Source organism: Rhagoletis zephyria, unplaced genomic scaffold (genome assembly GCF_001687245.7).
Source record: "Rhagoletis zephyria isolate East Lansing unplaced genomic scaffold, Rhagoletis_zephyria_1.1 Rzeph_scaffold_00028, whole genome shotgun sequence".
NCBI lineage: Eukaryota > Metazoa > Arthropoda > Insecta > Diptera > Tephritidae > Rhagoletis > Rhagoletis zephyria.
In genome coordinates this window covers 558,014-579,709 of record NW_016157112.1, presented here as the reverse complement: position 1 = coordinate 579,709, position 21,696 = coordinate 558,014, and the positions used below count along the sequence as shown (strand labels likewise).

Here is a 21,696-nt window from a genome sequence, read left to right as displayed (position 1 = left end):
CTTAAAACCCTTAAAAATATTTTTATATACGTATGTACATATCGAGCCCTAACCACCAAAATAATGTAAGCGACATTTTTTTTTCAAAATTTTCTTTTTGATGCAGAAATATTCCTAGAGCATCTAGATGCATTTCTGCATCAAAAATAAAATTTTTAAACAAATGTCGCTTGCTTTTTTTTGGCGGTTAGGGCTCGATATGTAGATACATTTTAAATCTAAGTAAAATTTAAATCATTATTTTAGACTTTTATAAAAAAATTATAAACCTTAAATAAACAAAAGAAAAATAGCCAAAACTGGTCAAAATGTGACTTAACTTAATCAGCTGACCACAAGTGTATGTACCTTATATGTATAATAGCGTCATGGTCTAGTTCAGCCTTAAATTCATTTTGCGTGCTAGGGAAATTCTGTGAAAGTGTAATTACGTTTTCACGGTAAAGATACTGTTTTCGACTATTCGACTATTCGAATGTTATGATACCAACTCAAGGCGCTTAAAGCTCACGACATCAACTACATACATGCCGCATGTACAGTTGTTGCTGCTTAAAGCATGTTGATGCCTGCTGTCCTGTCTGCTTGCCTCTCTTTTTCACCCATTTGCCATTCATTTTACTTGTCGCTGCTTTTGACGCAGATATTAAAAGCAACTCAAACATTTTCGTTGGGTCAAAGTGAAATTAATAGCCATCGTTAAAAAGGATTCAGCAAACAGCGTCTGATAAACGATGCCGTTGTGGCTATGAGTGCTTAAAGGTTACACAGCTATTTTTCACACAGTTACAAACGTAATCACGAGGAGCACCTTAAAAATGCCAACACAATCATTGAAAACAATTTTGGCTTTGCAGTGGAGTTAACAAATTCGTGTGTGTGTGTGTATGTGTGTGTGCGTGTGTGACGAAATTTCGTTTCCTTTGCTTATGCGTTACGTTGGCGCCATAGACTGCATATCTGTGTATTTATGGACATTAGGGCTGGTCATTTTTTTTTATACTGTGCTCGTATAATATAAGAGGCTTCTACGTGTAATTCTATGCAAATTTTCTAAAGAAACTATGGTTCTAAAACCAATTTGCAGTCAGCCAAATTGCGAAAATATGTTGCGAAGAAAATGTGAAAATTTTCACTGTTGCGCCCGTTGGTTTAAGAAAAATAAAAGTGCAGAAATGAATTTTTCATACCAAAGTACCACTTATAGCATGTTTTTATACAAAATTGAAGCACTTTTAAATCGTAGAATCCTTCTGTGCTATACGCGCATAATCGATAAAATCTCCCATACTAATTGAGCCGCCCTAATGGAAACACATACATACTTCTATACTACATATGTGTTAACCTAGCATGTAATGGGTATTTCACATGTTTACGCACACGTAGTACATATGTATGTTTGCATGCATTTATGTATGTACTTTTAATGGCTGCCATGCAGTTGAGTCTCACTTACCCAAAGACGCTATAATTACCCAATTTATTTAATAATTATTTAAGCTTTCCATTTTCACTGCTGCAGCTTTTAACTTTCTCAGCTCATATGTGTGTATGTATGTACATATAAATGTATGCTGTCAGTTGCACCATTAACTGTTCCTTAAAACATTTTCAGCAGCATAATTTCAGGCTGCCAAGCGCCTGCAGCAGCCATTGACAGAAGTTTTTATCGAGTGTGTGTGTGTGAGTGTGCTATTAAAGAGGCTTTATATGTATGTTTGTAAATAATAAATATTATGTCTATAAAATATACTGCAGTAAAATTATGTAAGTAACTTAAAGCTCTGCTGCGTTGCGGACTACCTCAAGCAACCCACAAGAACAACAACAAGGACGACTTTTTTCATCTTTCTTACCTAAATCTATTGCCGCACTTCTCGTTTTTTGTTTTTTTGTTTTTTCCAAGTTGTTTAATCCTTTTTTCCACCTACACAGCAGTTCGAGCGCCGCTCCTCAGCCAGCAGGTGGCTTTAGTATGAGCGTCTTCAGTGTTCACCGAGTGGATTTAGCACGACAAACACGCGCATGAAAATTATTATTTATGACCATTGGTTGGGTGGAAAAGGAAGTGAGATAAGATAAAGTTTAGGCAAACGTGTAGTAAACAAATAACCAGAAAATACAAGAAATAAACAGAATACCTTTCGCAGCCTCTTTGCATTTAGAGAGCTAAACTGGTTCTTTGTTTGCTATCCTGCTGTCGGTTTCGGAAATGCGCAGTGTCGCTTGTAGGAAATTTAATTTTTTAAATAAATAACTTCGTAATGAAAAAATGCTCCAATGAGTATTTGAGACATAAAAAGTTAAATATCGTTTTCATGAGCCTGCTGCAAGTGTATCTTAAAGTAAGTGTCAAATTGAGTTCAATGTCTCAACAAATAGAGCTTTTAAAAGAGTTTTGTTCTTAAAAAATACCCCCGCATGGCATCTTACGAATCTATATGACTCGGAACTCACACTCAATTCAGTAGGGGTGTAAAAGTATTCCCTGCATAGTTTAAGTACGTTCTGGACATCGGTCACTAGGTCGCCATTGTTGTTCTTATAGGAGTTCGCCGTGGTCTTGAAAACTTCCGTAAGTCGCATAACTCGCTGGTCAAATTTTCGCGCGTTTGTCCTGTCGGCTAGCATTTCAAGCTCTTCGCACTCACGTATTTTTGCCTCTCAATTTTCTCATTGCGGCAAACACGTTTCCCTTCCTTCTTCAGTTCCCTATAACGGTCCAACATGGCTCGCGTTGCGTCTTTTTTCTCTGCGGCTTCTTGACATTCCCCATCGTATCAGTTGTTCTCTCGGGCTCGCTGAAATCCAACTACTTCTTCGGCGGCGGTACTTGATGACCGGTAAATGTGGTTCCACTGCTCGCGTATGTTGGTCGTCTGTTTTGATTGCAGCTTTTCGACGTTGAGCTTTCCTAGCACTGTTTGGCGCACATTTTGTGCTGCACAGAGGCGGGTTCATATCTTGGCTAAAACAAGATAGTACTTCGAGTCGATGTTTGGCCCTCGCAGTGTACGTATGTCTAAAACGCTGAAAGCATGCCGTCCGTCTATCACAACATGATCGATTTGGATTCTCGATTTTCGATCTGGAGACAGCCATGTAGCTTGGTGGATGTTCTTATGCTGGAACCTAGTACTACATATTATCATGATTCGGGCCCCGGCGAAGTCGATCAGCCTCAGTGGCGACAGTGGCGCCAAAGATCCCTTCCTTGCCCATCTTGGCATTAAAATCGCCGAGCACGATTTTAACATCGTGTCGCGGGCAGCGCCTCGTCCTTCTCTTCCGTCAGGGTATGGGTGCAGATGAGCGAGATGTTGAAGAATCTCGCTTTGATGCGGATTGTGGCTAGACGTTTGTCCACCGGGGTAAACGCCAGTACTCGGCGGCGGAGTGTCTCTCCTACCACGAATCTAACGCCGAATTTGCGCTCCTTTACATGGCAGCTGTAGTAGACGTCGCAAGGCCCCAGACATTGCTTGCCTTGCCCCGTCCAACGCATTTCTTGGATGGCGGTGATGTCAGCCTTTGTCTTCCCGAGGACATCAACCAGCCGGGCAGAGGCACCTTCCCCATTAAGGGTCCGGATATTCCAGGTGCATACCGTAAAATCATAGTCCTTTATACGTTTGCCGTGCCGCCTTCTCACTTTAGCTCGCTCCCAAACGGGTGTTTGGTTGTTACCCAGAGGATACGTGGATAGAAATATCCGTACGTTATGAGCTGCGATTTGAACCGTACACAGAAGAATCGCTTCTGGCCACTCCCATATGAATGGCAGTCAAAAGTTTTCCACTTCTGGGCACGGAACCATCCTCTGCTTTTATTTACCATTCAGCAAAAGCTGGAGCAAAAAAAAAAACCTAAGTAAATTCGCCCTAGAAATAGTTTTTCGCATTTTCTGACAAACGTTTTATTTTGCATTGTGACTCTTTTGAAGACGGTGTGCGATATGTTCACAAGAATACCTCCCTCCATAAAGCTTAATTGTATGGAAGCAATTGTTTTATAATCGAAATTGCAACTCCCTCGTGGCTCGTGTCTTCTGCATAAGACATTATATATTACTCAATGAAAATCCCTGCTCCATATAGGCATTCCATATTTAGTCTGTTCGTAAAAACAAATAAGCCCGCCAAGAACCGGACCCCTACCGGAGTCCAGTCACTGCCACTTGGTGGCTGGTTAACTCAATTCTTCGACAGTCGCTTTTTTCTCAGCCGGTAGTGCGTTTAGGATGGAACTGTGTTCCTACAGCCTTTCTTTCCAAAATCCCAAGGCAAGGCAGAGTTTTCGTTGTAAAGATCTATTGGTAATAAATCGAGCAGCACGTTCAAAACATCCTTTAGATCCGACCTAATTACACCCGTTACAGCAAAAGCTGTGCTAACTTTTGAATTGTGCTTCGTTTTTTTAACCACGAAATTCTTAGTTAAGGCTGGCCTGGCCACCACATCAGCGCCCCATAGAATAGTATGGATGAGACTATATGTAGCTGTGCGCATCCAGAATACAATTCATGGTTTCTTTTCTTTTGGCTGTATAGAGAGCCACCGGGACTTTTTTTGACGCTCTTCAATACTCACTCTTCAATTAAGTTTGGGGTCCAGAATATCTGCAATGTAATTCAGGTAATTTTGTTGTATTTATTTGTGAAAAGCGTAGAGCAAATTTTCTCATCAAAATACGTACACACGTGGGAAAGTCAAAAGAAGTACAACAGAGCGCATAAGAGTCCATCGTCCAGTTAACAGCAACAAACTAAAGCCAACAACAAAAGCAAAAACTGCGAAAAGAATTAAAAGATGCAAAAGTACTACAAAAAGATAGGCATCTGGAATAGCCATTCGAGTGGACAATGATGGCGGCGCGGACAACGTTTACCAAAAGAAAATAATAAGAAAAATCTTTAAACATGTGCGCACATGCAATGCAATCAAAAGAACAACAAAGTTGGCAAGAAAATAAATATTTTCGCTAAATAAAAATAAAGCGAATGAAATTGTAAAAAACCTTGAAAAGAATGGCAAACACAAATGAAAATGTGACCTTTTCTGTTTATCGCGCTTAGCAGTAACTTGCAGCTGCTGCTCGTTGGGGTCAAGCTTTCATTTCTTTATTTATTTGCTTCTTTTTTTAGAACAAGAAATGCTGTCACTTTGGTAACTTTTACGCCTACTACACCGATATCATTCGTAAGCCGGTTGTCATAGTGCGCGCAGCATTCGTTTTTCATATAATATTTGTTTTTTGTTGAAATTAAATGCAAATCCGCAATTTTCTATTTGTTTTTTTAGACACTTTTTTTTTGAGTCGCACGCCAGTTTCTTCACTTTCTGCGTTATTTCATTTGATATACAAACATAAATTTGTCTGTCATAAGTATATTTTTTCGACTATTGAAGCGGCGGTAATGAATTTAAAAATCAAAATGGCGAATGCAGCGGAAATTGCGCTTGGCTGGGATCGGAAATGGCTCGTAAATGTATACTTTAATATGTATTGATACTGAATTAAAAAAAACGTGTTAGGCAGCGGTTTTAAGTTAAGATTTAGAGTGAAGGTGAAGGTGCATATGTAGATGAAGAAAAGAAGAAGAAAAAGATAATGGCTGCATTTCTTTATTCATTCTGAACATTTGGAATAAACTTTTTTGTTTACTTATTCTTTAGAATATTCCTGATGATATGCTAACGTATATTTCAAACGTATTCTGTTTGTTCCGGCTGTGAAATGAGATTATCCGGAATGTATAAAGAAACGCAGCCAATGAAAAAGATGAGGATGAACATAAAGATAACGATAAGAAAGGATAGAGAGATGAAGAGATAGAGATAAAGATAAAATTGATGATTAACAGGGCAATTATGGCAAGTCTTTTGAAAGGGAATTGAAAGACGGTAGGCGAGAAAGATTGAAAGATTTTGATTATTATGGCTGGAAGGTCTTACAAAAAAGCTTCCTTGTCAACTTTTATGGTGAAAAGCTCTTTTGATGGAAAGCACTTGAGCATGTTGCATCATTCTGCTCTCACTGCGACAGCATTGGTTCAGTGAGAAAATCTCACTGGCGTGGTTCGAATCCTCGTGTTTTTAAATTTAATATACTTTTCACTTTACAATGCCATTTCATTTTTAGATATTTCGTCCCCTCAATATAACAATAGCGTATAATTTTTTTTGGGTTTTGAGAAAATCGAGTTTAAAGTTTTTGTTTTTTTTTTTGTTTGAAGGAAATTTTTGAACAAGAAAGTATACACCATTTTTTCCAATGACATTTTGACCCACTTTGTGGAAGTAGAATTTGACGAAATTTTGACCAGACATAGAATCAATGATGGAGATTCTAAATATGCAATAAAAAAATAATGGCGTATGAGTACATACGCTATTGTTATATTGAGGGGACGATTTATTTTATGTATTTTTTCTTTGTACTCGATTCAATTTTCGTTAAATTTTTAGATTTTATTGTTTATAAAGGTCTTTGCTTAGTTTCATTAAATTTTAGAAATTTATTATTTAATTTTATTTTTTTTATTTATTATTAATTGTTTTATTTATTATTTATTTGTTATTTTAATGTTTAATAATATTTGCTTTTATAAATATTATTGGGCTTTGTACAGAGGCTAAGCGGTAATAGTTATGCTGCTATTTCGGAGATCACCACATATCATCAGACTTCCTTCGCTAGAAATTAAAAAGAAAAAATATTCTTATTATTTTATTTATTTTAAGAAACTCTTTATTTTACTCTGTCTTTTATTTAAAAGTTTTTATTTTTCTATTTCATTTTTACTGCTTTAAAAATAAAATTATATATGTTTTTTAGAAACTTGTTTTATATTTTTTTCTGCTATTTTAAATTTAATGTTTAGATTCTTAATTCAATTAGAATTCTTAATTCAATTTACTTTTAGAAACTTATTTATTTATTTTTTATTTCATTATTTTCTTTTCCTATTAGAACTTTCTATTCATTTTTACATTTGTTATTAAAAAAAATAAAAAAAGTTTACTTATATATTTTTAGGAACTTATTTTGTTTCTCCTTGTTTCCAATTTGTTTATTTTTAGCTTAAATTCCTTTTAATTTGTAAAATTTCGTGTTTTGAAAAGAAACATACTTTTTTAATTTCAGAAACTTTTTTTCTTTTTAAGTTTATTTTATTATTAGGTTTTTAATTTGAGTTGCTATAAAATTTCACTTTCTTCGTTTTCAAAAGTATTCTTTTAATATATATGTATATATATATAAGTATTTTAAGAAACATTTATTTTTTCTTTTATAATTTAATTTTTTTTTAGTTTTTATTATTAAAAAAATATGTATGTAAACATTTTTTATTTCATTAAATTTTTAGATGTTACACTTTTCACCTCACTGCATCCCCAACTTAACTCAGCTTATTTCACCTGCCCTGACTTCAATTCACCTCATTTTCTTCACCTTAACTCATCTCAAATCAACTCAACCCATCTCAGCTCAGCTAAGAAATCACAAAAAAAAAAATGATTTTTGAATTAAACAGCGAATCAAATCACAAATACTTAAAATTGATTTCTTGTTTTGTTATTTGATCAGTTTAATATCTCTAATTTGTTATGTTATGTGATCTAATGTTATGTTAAATTCAGTAGATCGAAACATATGTACAACTATCAGGGTTATAATAAATAAATGAATCGAGGACAATTTGTCTTCGGGGGTGCACTCATGTTCTCTTTCTCTCTATTTTCTTCCCCTTTCCTGTCATTCTTCGTATATGTGCATATGTATGTAAATGAAAATAGCTTCCTGCCCATCTACGAGTGCCCTTTATTATTTTCATCTACGCTTGCGTGTCTGCGTATGCGTATCCTCTCTTCCACTTGCATAGCTCCCCAAGTGGCAATAAGTGCAAATAACATTCAAGTAACGGTAACGTTTTCTGCAAGTACCAAAAACGAACATCAACCAATTCCCGACTGTCCCGACTGAGTCGAGGTGGTCACGTGTACCTAGATATGTAAGTACGCCTTGTATTGTCCGCATTGAGGGGCCGGGGTCGGTCGGCCACATGCACATCGCTTGTACACTCAATTCCCGTTCGCAATATTACGCTCGGTTGATTTTCATTTTCCGCCAAGTAGCAATTTTTTCGCAATCATACTTACTGGTGGTGGCGAATGGCTTCTCCAACTGGCTGCACTATGTAACAACAAACATTCAGCATTCATATACCATTTTTTTTTTTTTGAGTTGATTTCATTTTCTTCATTTTTATTATTATTTTTCCTTGTTCGCTCCCCGAATTATCCTTTGTGTTCATTCAGGTTTTTTATTGTCCTTTCCGCTACTGTAGTACCAATATCGCGCATCTTTAAGAGCGGCGTGTGCTTCTTAAATTTTTAATTTCACTCAACGACAACGGTAATGGAGGGCAGCGCCAGTGACGCTGCTTCGAAAATCACATCGCTCAGTTGGCGTAGGCAAAACGGTGCAGAATTTTTTCCCCACTTGCCACCCTTCGGCGTCTCAAACGCCCACAATTTGTGGCTGCTTACTATTTACTTTTTTCGTTTGTTTCTTGCTACACGAATTTGTTGCTACTTTTCTGGTTGAGTAAATAAATAAAATATTTCTTATCAAATATTTACAAAACCAGCGCGTTTGTTGCGTCCATTTCGTGCGTTCTCTGCCTCGCATATCCACTTATTTACTTACATCTGTACATTCATTTATACGCACACGCATATGCTTAAGTGCGTCACCAAAAAAAATCGAAATTCTCACGTAGTTATTCTCTTTAGTGCGCACGCAAATCCTTAACGAAATCACGCGCACACACCAGCTCACGAAGTACTTAGTACTTATACACACATCGCGCAGACACGCATGTAAACATGCACATAATTTAGGATATTTCACACTTGAGGTGTACAGTTAAGCCACGAGTGTGTCATCGCGGCACGAGCAAGCGTCGAAAGTTTGGTGGTAATCAACAACATGGCACACACACATCCATACATATGTACATATATACACGCATTTGCTTGGATTAGCGCAACGAATGTATGGAAATGTGGGAAATTCCCATAACTGCAAGGCAATTGATTTAGAAAGTTATGAGTAAACTCTATATTATGCAATAAGAACCAAAACAAAAAAAAAAAAACAAAAAAAAAATAGCAATAACAAAAAATATGTTAAGGATAATTTTCATGGTAGCAAAAGAAAAATGCGCCTTGATGCTATGTAGCTTAGCTCATCCATTTGGGATCGTAGATCGCCGATCGATGGAGTTAAATCAAATCGGTGGTTTACAGTGCAGTACAAAGGCACCTGTCTTTCAACTCACCAAAGTTTTTCGAGGAGGAAAATCTTTCGTAATACAATTATCAATTCTGACAACTATCTTGAAAGCTTTTTTCTGTCTTTCGAAAGGCTAATTGAAAGATCTGCTAACGAGGAGGTCTTAGCGTTTCTCTGTTTGTCTTTTAGAAATAAGTTTTCTAAAAATTGACTGAAATTTAAGGTGTAAATATATATATATATATATGTATATACATATATATTTTTTTTGAACAATAGAAACTAAATCTTTAAAGAAAACTAAATGAAACAAGAAAAAAATAAAATAAATTTAAAAAAGCAAAACAATGATAATAATAAATAGAATAATAAATTTTTTAAAATTAAATACAATTGAAAAATGTGTTTCTTTTTAATACAATGGAATCTAAAAAAAAGAAAGAAAATATTAAAAAAATTGCTAACAATTATCGAAATTAAAAATCTATATTTTCTTTTCAAAATAATATAATTTAAAAAATATGTATATATATAAAAAACAAAATAAGTTCCTAAAAATTAAATAAAATTAAAAATATATATTTTTCTTTTTAAAATAATAATATATTTTCCTTCTAAAAATTAAAAGAAAAGTAAATAGAAAAGATTCATTAAAAAACGACAAAATGTTTCTCAAAATTAAATGGTAATAGTTTTTTTATATTTTGTTATATTTATATCTAAACATAAAAAAAAAATTAAATAAGAAATAAATAAATTTAAAAAAGGAACAATCAAATTTTAAAAATTAAATGCAATACAAATTTTTTTGTAAAGCATATACATAATTTAGTTCTTAAAAGAAATTTGTAATAAAATGATAAAAATATAATAAAATCTAAGTTAAAAAAAAATTAGATAAACAAATAAAAAATTACATTAAATAAAAAGATATGTTTCTCAATATTAAACGAAATTAAAAATTCTTTTTTTTAAAATATAATCCGAAAACTAAAAGAGAAATATATGCATTAAAAACTGAAAACAAGCTTCTATACATTAAAATAAATAAAAAATATGCATTTTTAAAACAAAATTGGTAACCTGATAACTAAAAGAAAATTTATTAAAAAAAGAAAAAAATTGCATTAAAGAAGAAAAAAAATGTTTCTAAAAAAGAAAAAATGTTTAATAAAAAATATTTTTTTGTAAAAACAACGAAGTTAAAAAATTAAGTTGCAAAAAATAAAAACAAATGAAAATTACATAAATTAATAAAAATAATAATGGTTTAAAGACATGCTTGTATTAGTGATAAGTAAAAAAAAAAGAAAAACCGACCGCCACTTCCGCCTCATCGGGAAATTGGTTAAAAATTGATTTAAAGATTTCATTACACACGGGTGAAACTTAATAAAAGCTTGTAAAAAATAAATATATGTAGATATTTTTCTTTTTCGCGGGGCCTGGGATCGAGGTTCCGACTAACATCAAAAAAAGAAGATCAACTTTTTTTTTCTAATAGCGTTCGTCCCTCGGCAGGCAATGGCAAAACTCCGAGTATAATTTTGCCATGAACAGCTTCTCATAAAACATACAATCGCAACATCAACGCGCATGGCACAAATCGGAGGAGATGCTTGGCCAAAAACTCGCATAGTTCTTTTGCCGGCAAGGATGATATCTCAGACGGCGTTCATGATGGTTTTAAGCGGATTAAGTCATTCCAAATCGAATAGGAAGAAGGTGTTAACGAACAAGAGACGGTATCTGGATCGACAAACTGACTAATAGAGACGAGCGTCATTTTTACGACTTCCTCCTGCATTGGAGAATGGTAAAAAATCTCTCCTTATTGCTTAGGACACACCGAAAATTTTTATTTTCTTCAATACGAGATTTGAAAAGTGTATACTAGCTGCGCTATGCGCATCGCTATTATGATTTCTATATCGCCTTAAAATATGCTACAAAAGTTAGATTTCAAGTGCTCAAGAAATGAACAAAAAAATTTAAGAATTTATTTTCCAGCGGCATATTTTGAGGCGCAGTAATAATATTGATGCGCTGAGGGTTGTGACTTTGTAAGTATAGGACTGTAAGTGGTTAGCGACAAGAAAAGAAAATGTGTTCAAGGTTTTGATGTTGCATACTTTCCGGCATAACTGATTAGCACCTGCAAACGCGTAAACCACTTTACACCTGCTGAGAAACTAAAGTTTTTAGGGTTTGGCGTGAAAAGTTCAATGGAAGCTTATTATACTTCTCTAGCGGTATTATAACCATTTGGTTATGCTTTGTTTTTTACAAAAAAAAATAATAATAATTTATGGGCTTCGGAAACTATGTACTAGACCCAATATTGGATTTAAATTTAAAAAGCGTTTTTTATACTCATGTATGAGTTTCTCATTTATTGATTATTTTTTTGAGTATTCATTGACAGCATACATCCACTAGCAGTGCTATCGCCCGCGGATCCTAAATATGAATGACTGATTGTACTGCATCATTATTTTCACATCACCAATCATACCCACAAAACTCACCATGTCGTTAAGTGTACGCAATGGTCCTTGAAATGTGTAGCACGTCGCTTCCAACACCAACACTAACAACTTCTTCGACAACGCTCGCTCCCTCTAGGGTACCAAAGAGAGGTCAATTTGAGTGAACTTTTCATCGCCAACAAAAAAAAAATCATCAAGCATCAGCAGCAAGTACAAATACATTTTGTCAAATGTTACACAGTTTTTATGAAATTTTGCGCTTTTTGTTTGTGCAAACATACATACATGACTAGTAACAATTTACACACATTATTGCGTTCCGAGGTTGTATGTACATACATATACGCTCCACAAAGCAAACATTTTATACGCATAAAAATTTCCGTTTTAACGGCATTTCAAGGATTTTACTTTTCTGATCACGTTAGCGGATCCTTTGTCATTTCCTTTAATGTGACGGCGGTAAGGCGCGTTGGCGTATAACTGCGTATGTCAGTATATATACATATGTATGTGGTCATAACGCTCATCTTGCGTGTGTGTGTGTGTGTGTCCCAGCTTCATTTTCCCTAAGTGTATTTGCTTTGGCGCATGTATGTTTGTGTAACGCGCTCCATATTAGTACGTAGTAGGGATGCTAAAATGTGCGGAAAATTGTGATCCCAGGATTTCGGGATATTTTTTAAATAATAGCGGGTTTCCAGGATTTATCCCGGAATTCACATTGAGAATGAATATGAGTAAAAATCCAATAAGTGAAATCAATTAAAATCAACTAAACATACCATGAAATACAATTATTTAAAATTTACGTTAAACTGATTGTAAAACTCACATATTTACTAATACAGAAAAATCTTAATGTTATACATTTTTAAATTGTATTTAAAAACCCATGTGATTGAGGAACGCATACACTGGCGATCAAAAGTGAGTGCATGGTGTTTTTTGTCAAATATTTAAATTTTTTTTGTTATCTTTTTATAAAAACCCCACATAAGTCAAACTTTCAAACTACAAAAATTTACAAAAATTTACAAAAATTCTTATCTAAATGTTTAACTTTTTATATCGGCTATGTAATAAAAATAAATAGAAGAAGAAGCACAAAATAGCGGATTTTCGGCCCACCCTACAGCATACCCAAAATTTTTCTAAAAATTCAGATTAAAATTTAAAAAATTTTGATACAAATAGTATTGATTAATAAAAAAAAGAGTTAAATAAACAAAAGCAAAAGCATATTTATTCTACTCCATAAGGAAATGTAGAGTTTTTTACAATTTTTTTCGCAATTTACAGAACATTTGGCTGGTGTACGAGTCAAACGGACCTCAGATTAGGATTCAGCGGTTTAAAATACATGTTGGTAGATGGATCTGGTTAAAAGCACACTCCCCTTTTTTGCTGGTTTATTATTGCACTTTAAATGTGGACATAAGAGCAGCAAAGTATTCCAAGCGGAGTCTTCTAATCTTGACCTGAAGTAATTACATACAAAAACCGGTTGATGAAAAACATCTCTCGACCTCAACATTTTAGGCTGAACTGTCAAAAGGTAGCCATAAGCCATGTTAAGATAATGACCCCTATCTCCTTCATTACAAAATATTTGAACTTCTTTTAACAGCACGTCGGCTAAATTATAAGTTTTTTTTCGATTTGAGAAAGTAGGAGTAGATTAATTTAAAAAAATTATCTAAGTTTTTCCTAAAACGCTTTGTTTCAAAGTATATTCAAAGTATTCGTTTACATTAGCGACGCTGTAAGTCCATTCATTTAAATCTTCTTCAAAAAAAGCTCCGGCTGCAATTTAAAAGTACAGTTTCAAGCTTTGTGTTCATTGTAGTCAAAACGCCATTTTAATAAAATAATAGTTCAAATTCTTAAACAAGTTCTTACTATCAATTCGATATTTAAAATTTTTTGGGATCCCGGGACGTCAAAAACACTGGGATCCCGGGACTGGCATCCCTAGCAGGCACCTCCTCCATTTTCACATTCCGAGAACGATGTTTTCCCAATAGACTGCGGCTCGTGTTATGATTCGATGTAAGCTAACAGAAGAAGAATGAGTAAAAGCGAACTCAATGCCATTTGTTTGCCACCATTTTTATGCGACACTTAAGTAAGCGGCAAAACGGCGGAAGGTGATGAAATACTGCGGCAAAATGTGTAGATATGTTATTGTTGTTTTTACAATTCGGTTTGGCAAGTTCGACGTGCCAGGCGATTGGCGTCACCTCGTAGAATACTGAAAGTATGAGTATATATATTAATACATAAATACAGTGGCAGCATTTATCATAAAGTCGAATGCATGTGGGTGGCTCGTAAGCGTATCCTTTCTCCAAAGTCATGCGTTTGCGTTATCGTAAGTAATTTCATTGTGTGTATGGATAATACTCGTACATACATGCGTTTATATGTATATAGTTAGCGGTGTTAGCGCGGTTAAGATAGTAAATTAAAGATGGTTTTGTGTAATGGAATGTTTGTGGTTATAAAATTCAGTAGACGGAAATTAACAGCTGAATTTGTTGAATCATGCAAACGATTTCATGTCGCCCATTTGGCAATAAAATGAAAAGAGTGAAAAGTAAAATCCAAATAAAATTGCAAATCTGTGCTATTAAGTTACCACATGAGTTCGGTTTATGCGAAGGATGTTGCCAGACTCGAAGTTTTAACTGCAAATTACAGGTTTTTACACAAGCTTACAGTTGTTTAAATTACCACCTACTAGAAATTATTTTGCGCGATTTGAACGAATAAATTAACATTTCTCTTTCGGTTTTTTGTAAGTAAATTTTTAAGAAAAAAATTACCGATGAAGGAAAACGTTTCCTTACTCGAACAAAAAACAAAACCGAAAACTAGGAAATTCCAGCACTCTCTGGTATATTAAGGACTAAAGATTTTTTAAAAATACTGCTTCTCGAGAGACTTAATTTGAGGTATCGAATCACGTGCTCAATAAAATTAATTAAGCAATTTGCAAAAAATAATCAAACTGAATTTCATTAAAACAAAATATGGCTTACAGGGCAATTCTGACTCAGATAGTAAATGGTTTTTCGTAAGACAATCTTTTTTGATTTATTTTCTTTTAATTTTTTGAATGTATTTTTTTTAAAGAAAAATATATATTTTTAATTTCGTTTAATTTTTTACCCTTATTTTACGTAGCTTTTCTTTTTTAATACAATTTTTTTCTTCCTTAATTTACTTTTTAGATGTTATTATTTAAAAAAATTGCATATATTTGATTTCATTTAATTTTTAGGAACTTATAATACTTTGTTCGTTTTTCAATATTTTGTTCTTTTTTTGTTAAATTTTCTTTATATTTTTAGATTTCATTGCTTATAAGAGAAAGATATTTTTTAATTTCACTTCATTTTTACAAACCTATTTTTTTTAATTCAATAAATAAATTCTTTTGTTAATTTCATTTTGTTTTAATTTTTAGATTTTATTGTTTCAAAAAGAAAAATATATATTTTTTTCATTTCAGTTTTAAGATCCTATTTGCCTTTTTTTCTTAATTATTAATTTTTTTTTTTTAATATTTAGATCTTGTTTTGAAATTAAAAATATATTTAAATTTTTTTTTATTGTAAAGTACTATTTTCTTCTTTTAACCGACTTCACAAAAAAGAGAAAGGTTAGATATCAATTCGTCGGAATAGTTTTTTTGTTTTTTTTTTTTATGAATGTTACCGCATGCCTTTGGACCACATTAACCGATTTCTATAATTCATTTTTTAAAGGTGTTACCTCATAGGTGGTCCCGTATTAATTTAGTTGAAATCTTATCATCGAAAATCTTTGCTGAAAATACAGTTTTTTCTACGGAAATTTACAGTTTTTTTTTTAAATATCTGGCAACACTGGTTGCAACAAATATTGGTTGAGTACAGAATGATTATGATTAGGACAATTTAAATGCCAATAGGAGCTCTACGTACATCTGCTATCCCTTTACTTCATACTCAAAGTTTTTAATGGAGGCATCTGCAAGTAGAAAGATTTTTTGACATAAACATTTTTTTCGGCTCACTCTTGCCTGCACTGTACACTCGCCTAGGAAGTGTTCAACTGTTTTTTTTTTGATGTAGACCTACGCAGACAGCCGTCAGTTTAAAGGTATTTCTTGGCTGTTTTCTAAGTATGTACCACATCTGTCTGATAATTCTATACGACCCTGTGTAACTCAACCTCTCTTCGAATCAATCAGAAACCGAGAAAGAGGAGAGTGACTGAATTGTTCTGTCTAGCTATCCGAGAAAATATGCTATCGTCGGTGAGCGATATTTTATTTATTGTCTTACCGCCTATTTAATTAAATTTTCCCGATATATAAAGCAAGAACGGTCTCAAAAAGTCCCAAAATTGAAAAAATACCGGAAGATTCCTTTAACAGCTCTAGAATAAACCGAGAATTGGAAAAAAGTGAGTGAAGAATTTCTTCTTATTTGATTCTGTAACCGCCAGAGCGATTTTGGCCGAGATCAACAAGTCAGGTCAGTAGGTTCCCATCTGTGTGCCAACCGACGGCAATTGAAAATGTCAAGTCAACGGAGCCGTTGTAAAACTCATACAGCTCATCGTTCCATCGTCTGCGGTACTCGCCGTTGCCAACGCGTAAAGGCCCGTAAATCTTCCGAAAGATCTTTCTATCCACTTTCCCGAAATTATAACTGTCAACAGTGTCGTAGGTGCCAAGACGCGAATGCGCTGACTGTTTGACAGCAGATACTTCGCCTTGTCCTCGTTGACCACCAGACCAAATCGCTTTGCTTCCTTATCCAACTCGGAAAAGGCTACGAACAGGTTAAAATTAAGATTGGGATTGAGATTGAGATTGAGGTTAGAATTAAAATCAAGATCAAGATGAGGAAGATTAATGGCAGTTTGCACCATTTATGGTTAGCACTTATCCACACTTAAACATCTTTACCGGCGTTACCGTCTCCATACATATTACATCAAAACAGTCTTTCAGAAAGCTGAAAGCTAAAAATTTTGGCAGGAAATTGCACTTAAGGTCAACGAAGATCAAAAAAAAAAAAACGAGTGGATCAAATCTTCATCTAAATTTTGGGTTAAACCCATTATAAACGTATCTGATTAAGAGCTGGTTTATACACCGAATTTTTGTGTTCAAGTGGTTGAACGTAAAATGTGGAGAGCGATTTTTTCTTAAGAAATTTTAACTTTTTACACCTTCTGTTAAGTGTCTTGAAGTGACCCTTTTTGAGTAATTTCTTTAAAAAAGGTAGTTAGAGTATCAACAGATGGTTCTATTGTAGTTACACATATCTTGTTTTGAGAGAAATATATTTAGTTGACGTATTTTAACCTTTTTCTCAGTGCAGCGGGGTAATCTTTTAGTAGCAGTTTTTAACTAAAAATTTTACTTCAATTCGCCCACTCAAGAGCCACCTTATTCAATTTCTTTTGTACTAAGTTAAAACATTTTATTTCCAGTTAAACTGCCCCTCATTAGTTAGTCTAATTGTATGTAATAATGCCGGCGCTGCGCTGCGTCCGCCAACATTTGTTCTATTCATCAATGTTTAATGAGCACAAGCAACAAAAAGCATTCTCCCGCGTTCTCGCCGCTTCCTCTGTTCGTACCATCACTTTAAGCCGCATCCGTTTTTCCATACACCTGCAGTGTATTTAGCTACTATCTATCTATCCATATATCTATAGAATAGGACCTTGTGACTTTTCAGCCATTAAATTGCGCTATTGTCACGCAATTCTGTTGGTACCTCTGTTTCCTGTGCGCGCGCAGCATTCGTTATTATCATTGCATCAAAAGTGCTGCCCGACTACTAACCCTACACTTCGTACCGCTGCACAGTGCGGCCGAATTCCAAAAGTGCGGTGAAAATTCGAGAAAACAAAGTTTCTAGATAGGCCTTTTTTGACATTGAGTTGACTAAAGGAAGCACCAAAGAAGCGAAAACTGTTCACTGTGACGACCTGTATCCTAAGTCCTATCTTTATATTAATTTCTAGTGTGACCTTCTCCCAAGTACAACATTAGAGAATAGAAAACCAAAAAAAAAAAAATAAAAAATGGATTCTACGTCTGAAGGTTAGTAAAATACGTTAATAATTTTGTGAAAACTAATACTGTAACAGAAATTTTTAAGAAATAAAACTGCAAAGGTATTTTTTTCGTAACATAAGGCTGTCGAATACTGCTTTTAAACCTGTTAGAGTTTACTTAGGAAAGTATTAGCTACAGAATGAAACAAAACTCAGGTGGTCATCTCTGCTCCTTATATTTTTATTTTATTTTTTTTTAACACGCTTATACATATTAGATTCACCTCCATTTAAAAATTTCGAGCTTCTTAATTAGATTTCACAGAAAGACTTTGAGTATGCAGTTTTGTGGCCCATTAAATTTAAGTACAATAAAATGCAAGTTTAAAGAAGCTGGGACATACGGCTGATTTTTGGAAATTTTTTTTGTTGAAGGTTTTACTCATTTTCTTCATATCATCGAACATACTTCGTATGGAAGAAAATAACTGAAACTGTCAACAAAAAAAATTCTCAAAAATCAACGGTAAGTCCCAGCTACTTCAAACTTGCACTTTGTCATACTAAAATTGACCATGCTGTAAAACTGCGTACTCAAAATCTTTCTAAGAATTCTAATTAAAAAGCCCGAAATTTACAAGACGTCTTACTGGATCCGCCATGTCGAATTTTGCAATTCTGACAGCGGATTCGTAATTAGCGACTTCGGAAACCCCCTAGTACGAAATTTCGAATCATTTATTTAAGCCCTAGAATTTTGGCCGCACTTTTGAATTTCGACCGCACTGTGCGTTGCGCTGAAAAGTCCAGTCTTTGGCTTGCCTACCAGTGTGCTCTCTAGCCTGTGGCCTCCACCACACTTTGCCGTGGCGCTGTGATGCTGGCTGCGATGACTCATTGCTTTTGTTAAATTTAAATTGCCTAATTAAGCATTGCTGTATGCCAAATGAAAACGCTCCTCACAATGCTTTCATTCACACTATGCCTGCTGGAATACATACCCTACGTACCTTATGCTGATACATATTTAAATACTATATTTATCTTTGCTATTCTAATTTTTGTTCTATACTAATTCTTTCACTTTCCCTTTTGTTCCGTGCATCCGTGTTTTGCGCGTTGTATTTGCAGGTCCTGAAGATGTGCTGAAATTTCTCGGAAACGAAAGTGTCGTGGATCATTTTAAGCTTGTCACAAAGGATGGCAACAGTCTGCTGGTCGGTGCCAGGTGAGTAGCCAAGCCAAGTCAACTTTTTGTTAGTAAAATATATATATAGTTAGGGTATGTATATATACTTAGTCATCGTTGTCGCATACTCTGTGTCAAGTGGGGCAACGAGTGCTGTAAGTGCCGCATTGGGGGTGTGCGTGCAGCAGCATAACAAAAAAAAAACAAAAACAAAAAAACAAGTGAAAATAGGTTAACAAAGGCGTCCGTTCGCATGGAAAACAAAGCTAAAAAAAACAAGTTTATGAAATAAAATGAAAGCAGTATGCGGCGGCCATAGAAAGTGCTCGGAAAATGTGTATAAAACAGGAAGACACTTGAAAGTAAAGTCAACATGCAGAGCACCGGGTACGGTCCGGTGCGGCCAAGCAGCCAGCCAGCCAGCCAGCCAGCCTGCCAGCCTAACCTGCCTGCCAGTTATGTATCCAGCTTGTGAGCTGTCCCGCACAGTCTCACAGGTCGCTGAAGGCACACAACGAACTGAATGGTGGCATCGTACGAACGAATACAACTCCAAGTCCGGAACTTTCGACTGTTACTTGTCAAAGCAGTTGCTGCCACACACAACAGTCAGTAGCCAAGCAGTGAAATACCTGCGCGCCCTTACCACCTACACTCTCCATTCAGTTGCTCGTCCTTTCTCCTGCAAGTTGATATTTTGGCGTCGCGCTGCTGTGCCATTTTTATTATGTTCTTCACTTTTCCTCTGCTTGTTACTGCTAGCGTGAATTTCCATTTTTCCGTTGTAGTGCATATAAAAAGTGCGCTTGCCAGAAGATATTTTGCTTCACTCGTTCGCACTGCTGCTGTTGCATCAGCAGCAGCATTGTCGCTGTTGCCGCCTCCACATCCCCCTTTTGCTTTGTTAATTTGGCTATCGTTGCTAGTAACTGGCAAGTACGTCTTTAGCTTGCTTTGGCCTGTGTCCGCTGTCATTTGCGTTGCCAGCCGCCAGCCGCCAGCCGCTCGAGAAATGTCAACGCAACGAGGCGTTTGCGCGTGCACTTTGTCACACTTTTCCTTTGCCAACTGCTAGGCGGCTGCTTTTTTTCTGCTTTGTAGCTTGTTCGAGCTCCTTTTATGTAAATACATTAGACCTTGCCTCCTAACAAACAAACGTAAAAATTTCGCTGTATACCCCTGAGTTTAAAGTAAGCAAGGCAATTTTTTTTTTTTGCCGAAATCTTGGGGGTCACTTTTTTTTGTTTATCGGTGACAAGCTACATACAATCAGCAATATTATTTTTTTCTTATAATTTTACTGGAATAACCTCAACACTTCCTTATCAAAAGTTTAATGATTTTCGGTGAGCTTTAATTTAATGACATTAGGGTGAACGTTGGGGGTGATAAGTACTGAGATTTGGTGGATAAGCACTAGAACGAGGTACTTGAGGTCAATAATTTTTTTTTTCCAAAAATTGTCTTAACGAAAACGTCGACATATCATACTTCAAGATCCGACTATAAAGGCCGAAGATATGATGAAAAATGTAAAAAGATGTTCGTCAAGCAACAAAAATAATCGAAATCGTCTTCGAATCGAAATACTTCCTTAGCAAAAGTTAAATGATTTTTGGTGAGGTTTAATTTAATGACATTAGGGCGGTAAAACCTTGGCCGACCAAAAAGTAATAAAAAATCGAAATTGCCTTCGAATCGAAGTACACAGGTACTTTCTTAGCAAAAGTTTAATTATTTTTAGCCTGCTTCAATTAACTGACGTCAGTGGTGACAGACAAAAGAAGCGATATTTCATACTTTAAGTTCCGACTATAAATACTGAAAATATAACGAACATGTATAAAAAAAAATTCGAAATTGCCGTGCAAAAATATTTTAGGCTACTAAATAAAATAAAGTTAAGTTTAAAAAAGAAAAAAAAATTTAAATTACAATAAAGCAAAAATAAATTATAAATTTTATTATTAAATGATTAAAAAAAACAATATTTTCTTTTTAAAATAATAAAATTCTTTTTACAAAAAATAAAATTAAGTTAGGAAAAGAAAAAAATTAAATCAAGTTTTTCTGCTAAATTAAAAAAGTAAAATAAATTAAAATATAGCAAAAATAAATAAGAATACATATTTTTAATAAATTATTAAATTATTATTAAATAATAAATTTTTTAATTAAATGATTAAAAAAAACAATATTTTCTTTTTAAAATAATAAAATCTAAAAATTAAAAATAGGAAAAGAAAAAAATTAATCAAAAAAAGAAGAAAATAATACTTAAAAATTAAAAACAACAAGTAAGAAAGTCTAAGTTCGGGCGGAGCCGAACATTAAATACCCGGCGCAAGTATTAAATATATGTTTTCCACCTTTCCGAAAGCTACCGCAACATGATAAGCCGGGGTGTATACATTTTAAGTAAATTAGCAACCTTAAATTTCGAAATATTGAAATTTCAAGCATATCTGAAATTTAGCGTTATATGAAAAGCGGCCTCAATTTTAGTCCGATTTCAACAATTTTAAACGGTTTGCTTTTATGTGGCAAGCACAATAACCATACCGAGCTTGGTACAAATTGCTAGAACGGTTAGCGAGATACATATATGTGATCACAAGTGGGCGGTGCTACGCCCATTTTCCAAAATTT

At 34.4% G+C, this 21,696-nt stretch overlaps 1 protein-coding gene across 1 annotated transcript in view; it reads left to right on the top strand.

The window, feature by feature from the left end:
• The window catches only part of Sema1a (semaphorin 1a), a 441,797-nt gene that overhangs the window by 216,535 nt on the left and 203,566 nt on the right, over window positions 1–21,696 (top strand). Inside the window, 1 exon segment of the mRNA XM_017616838.1 lies at window positions 18,990–19,086. Coding sequence (XP_017472327.1) covers window positions 18,990–19,086 — 97 coding nt within the window.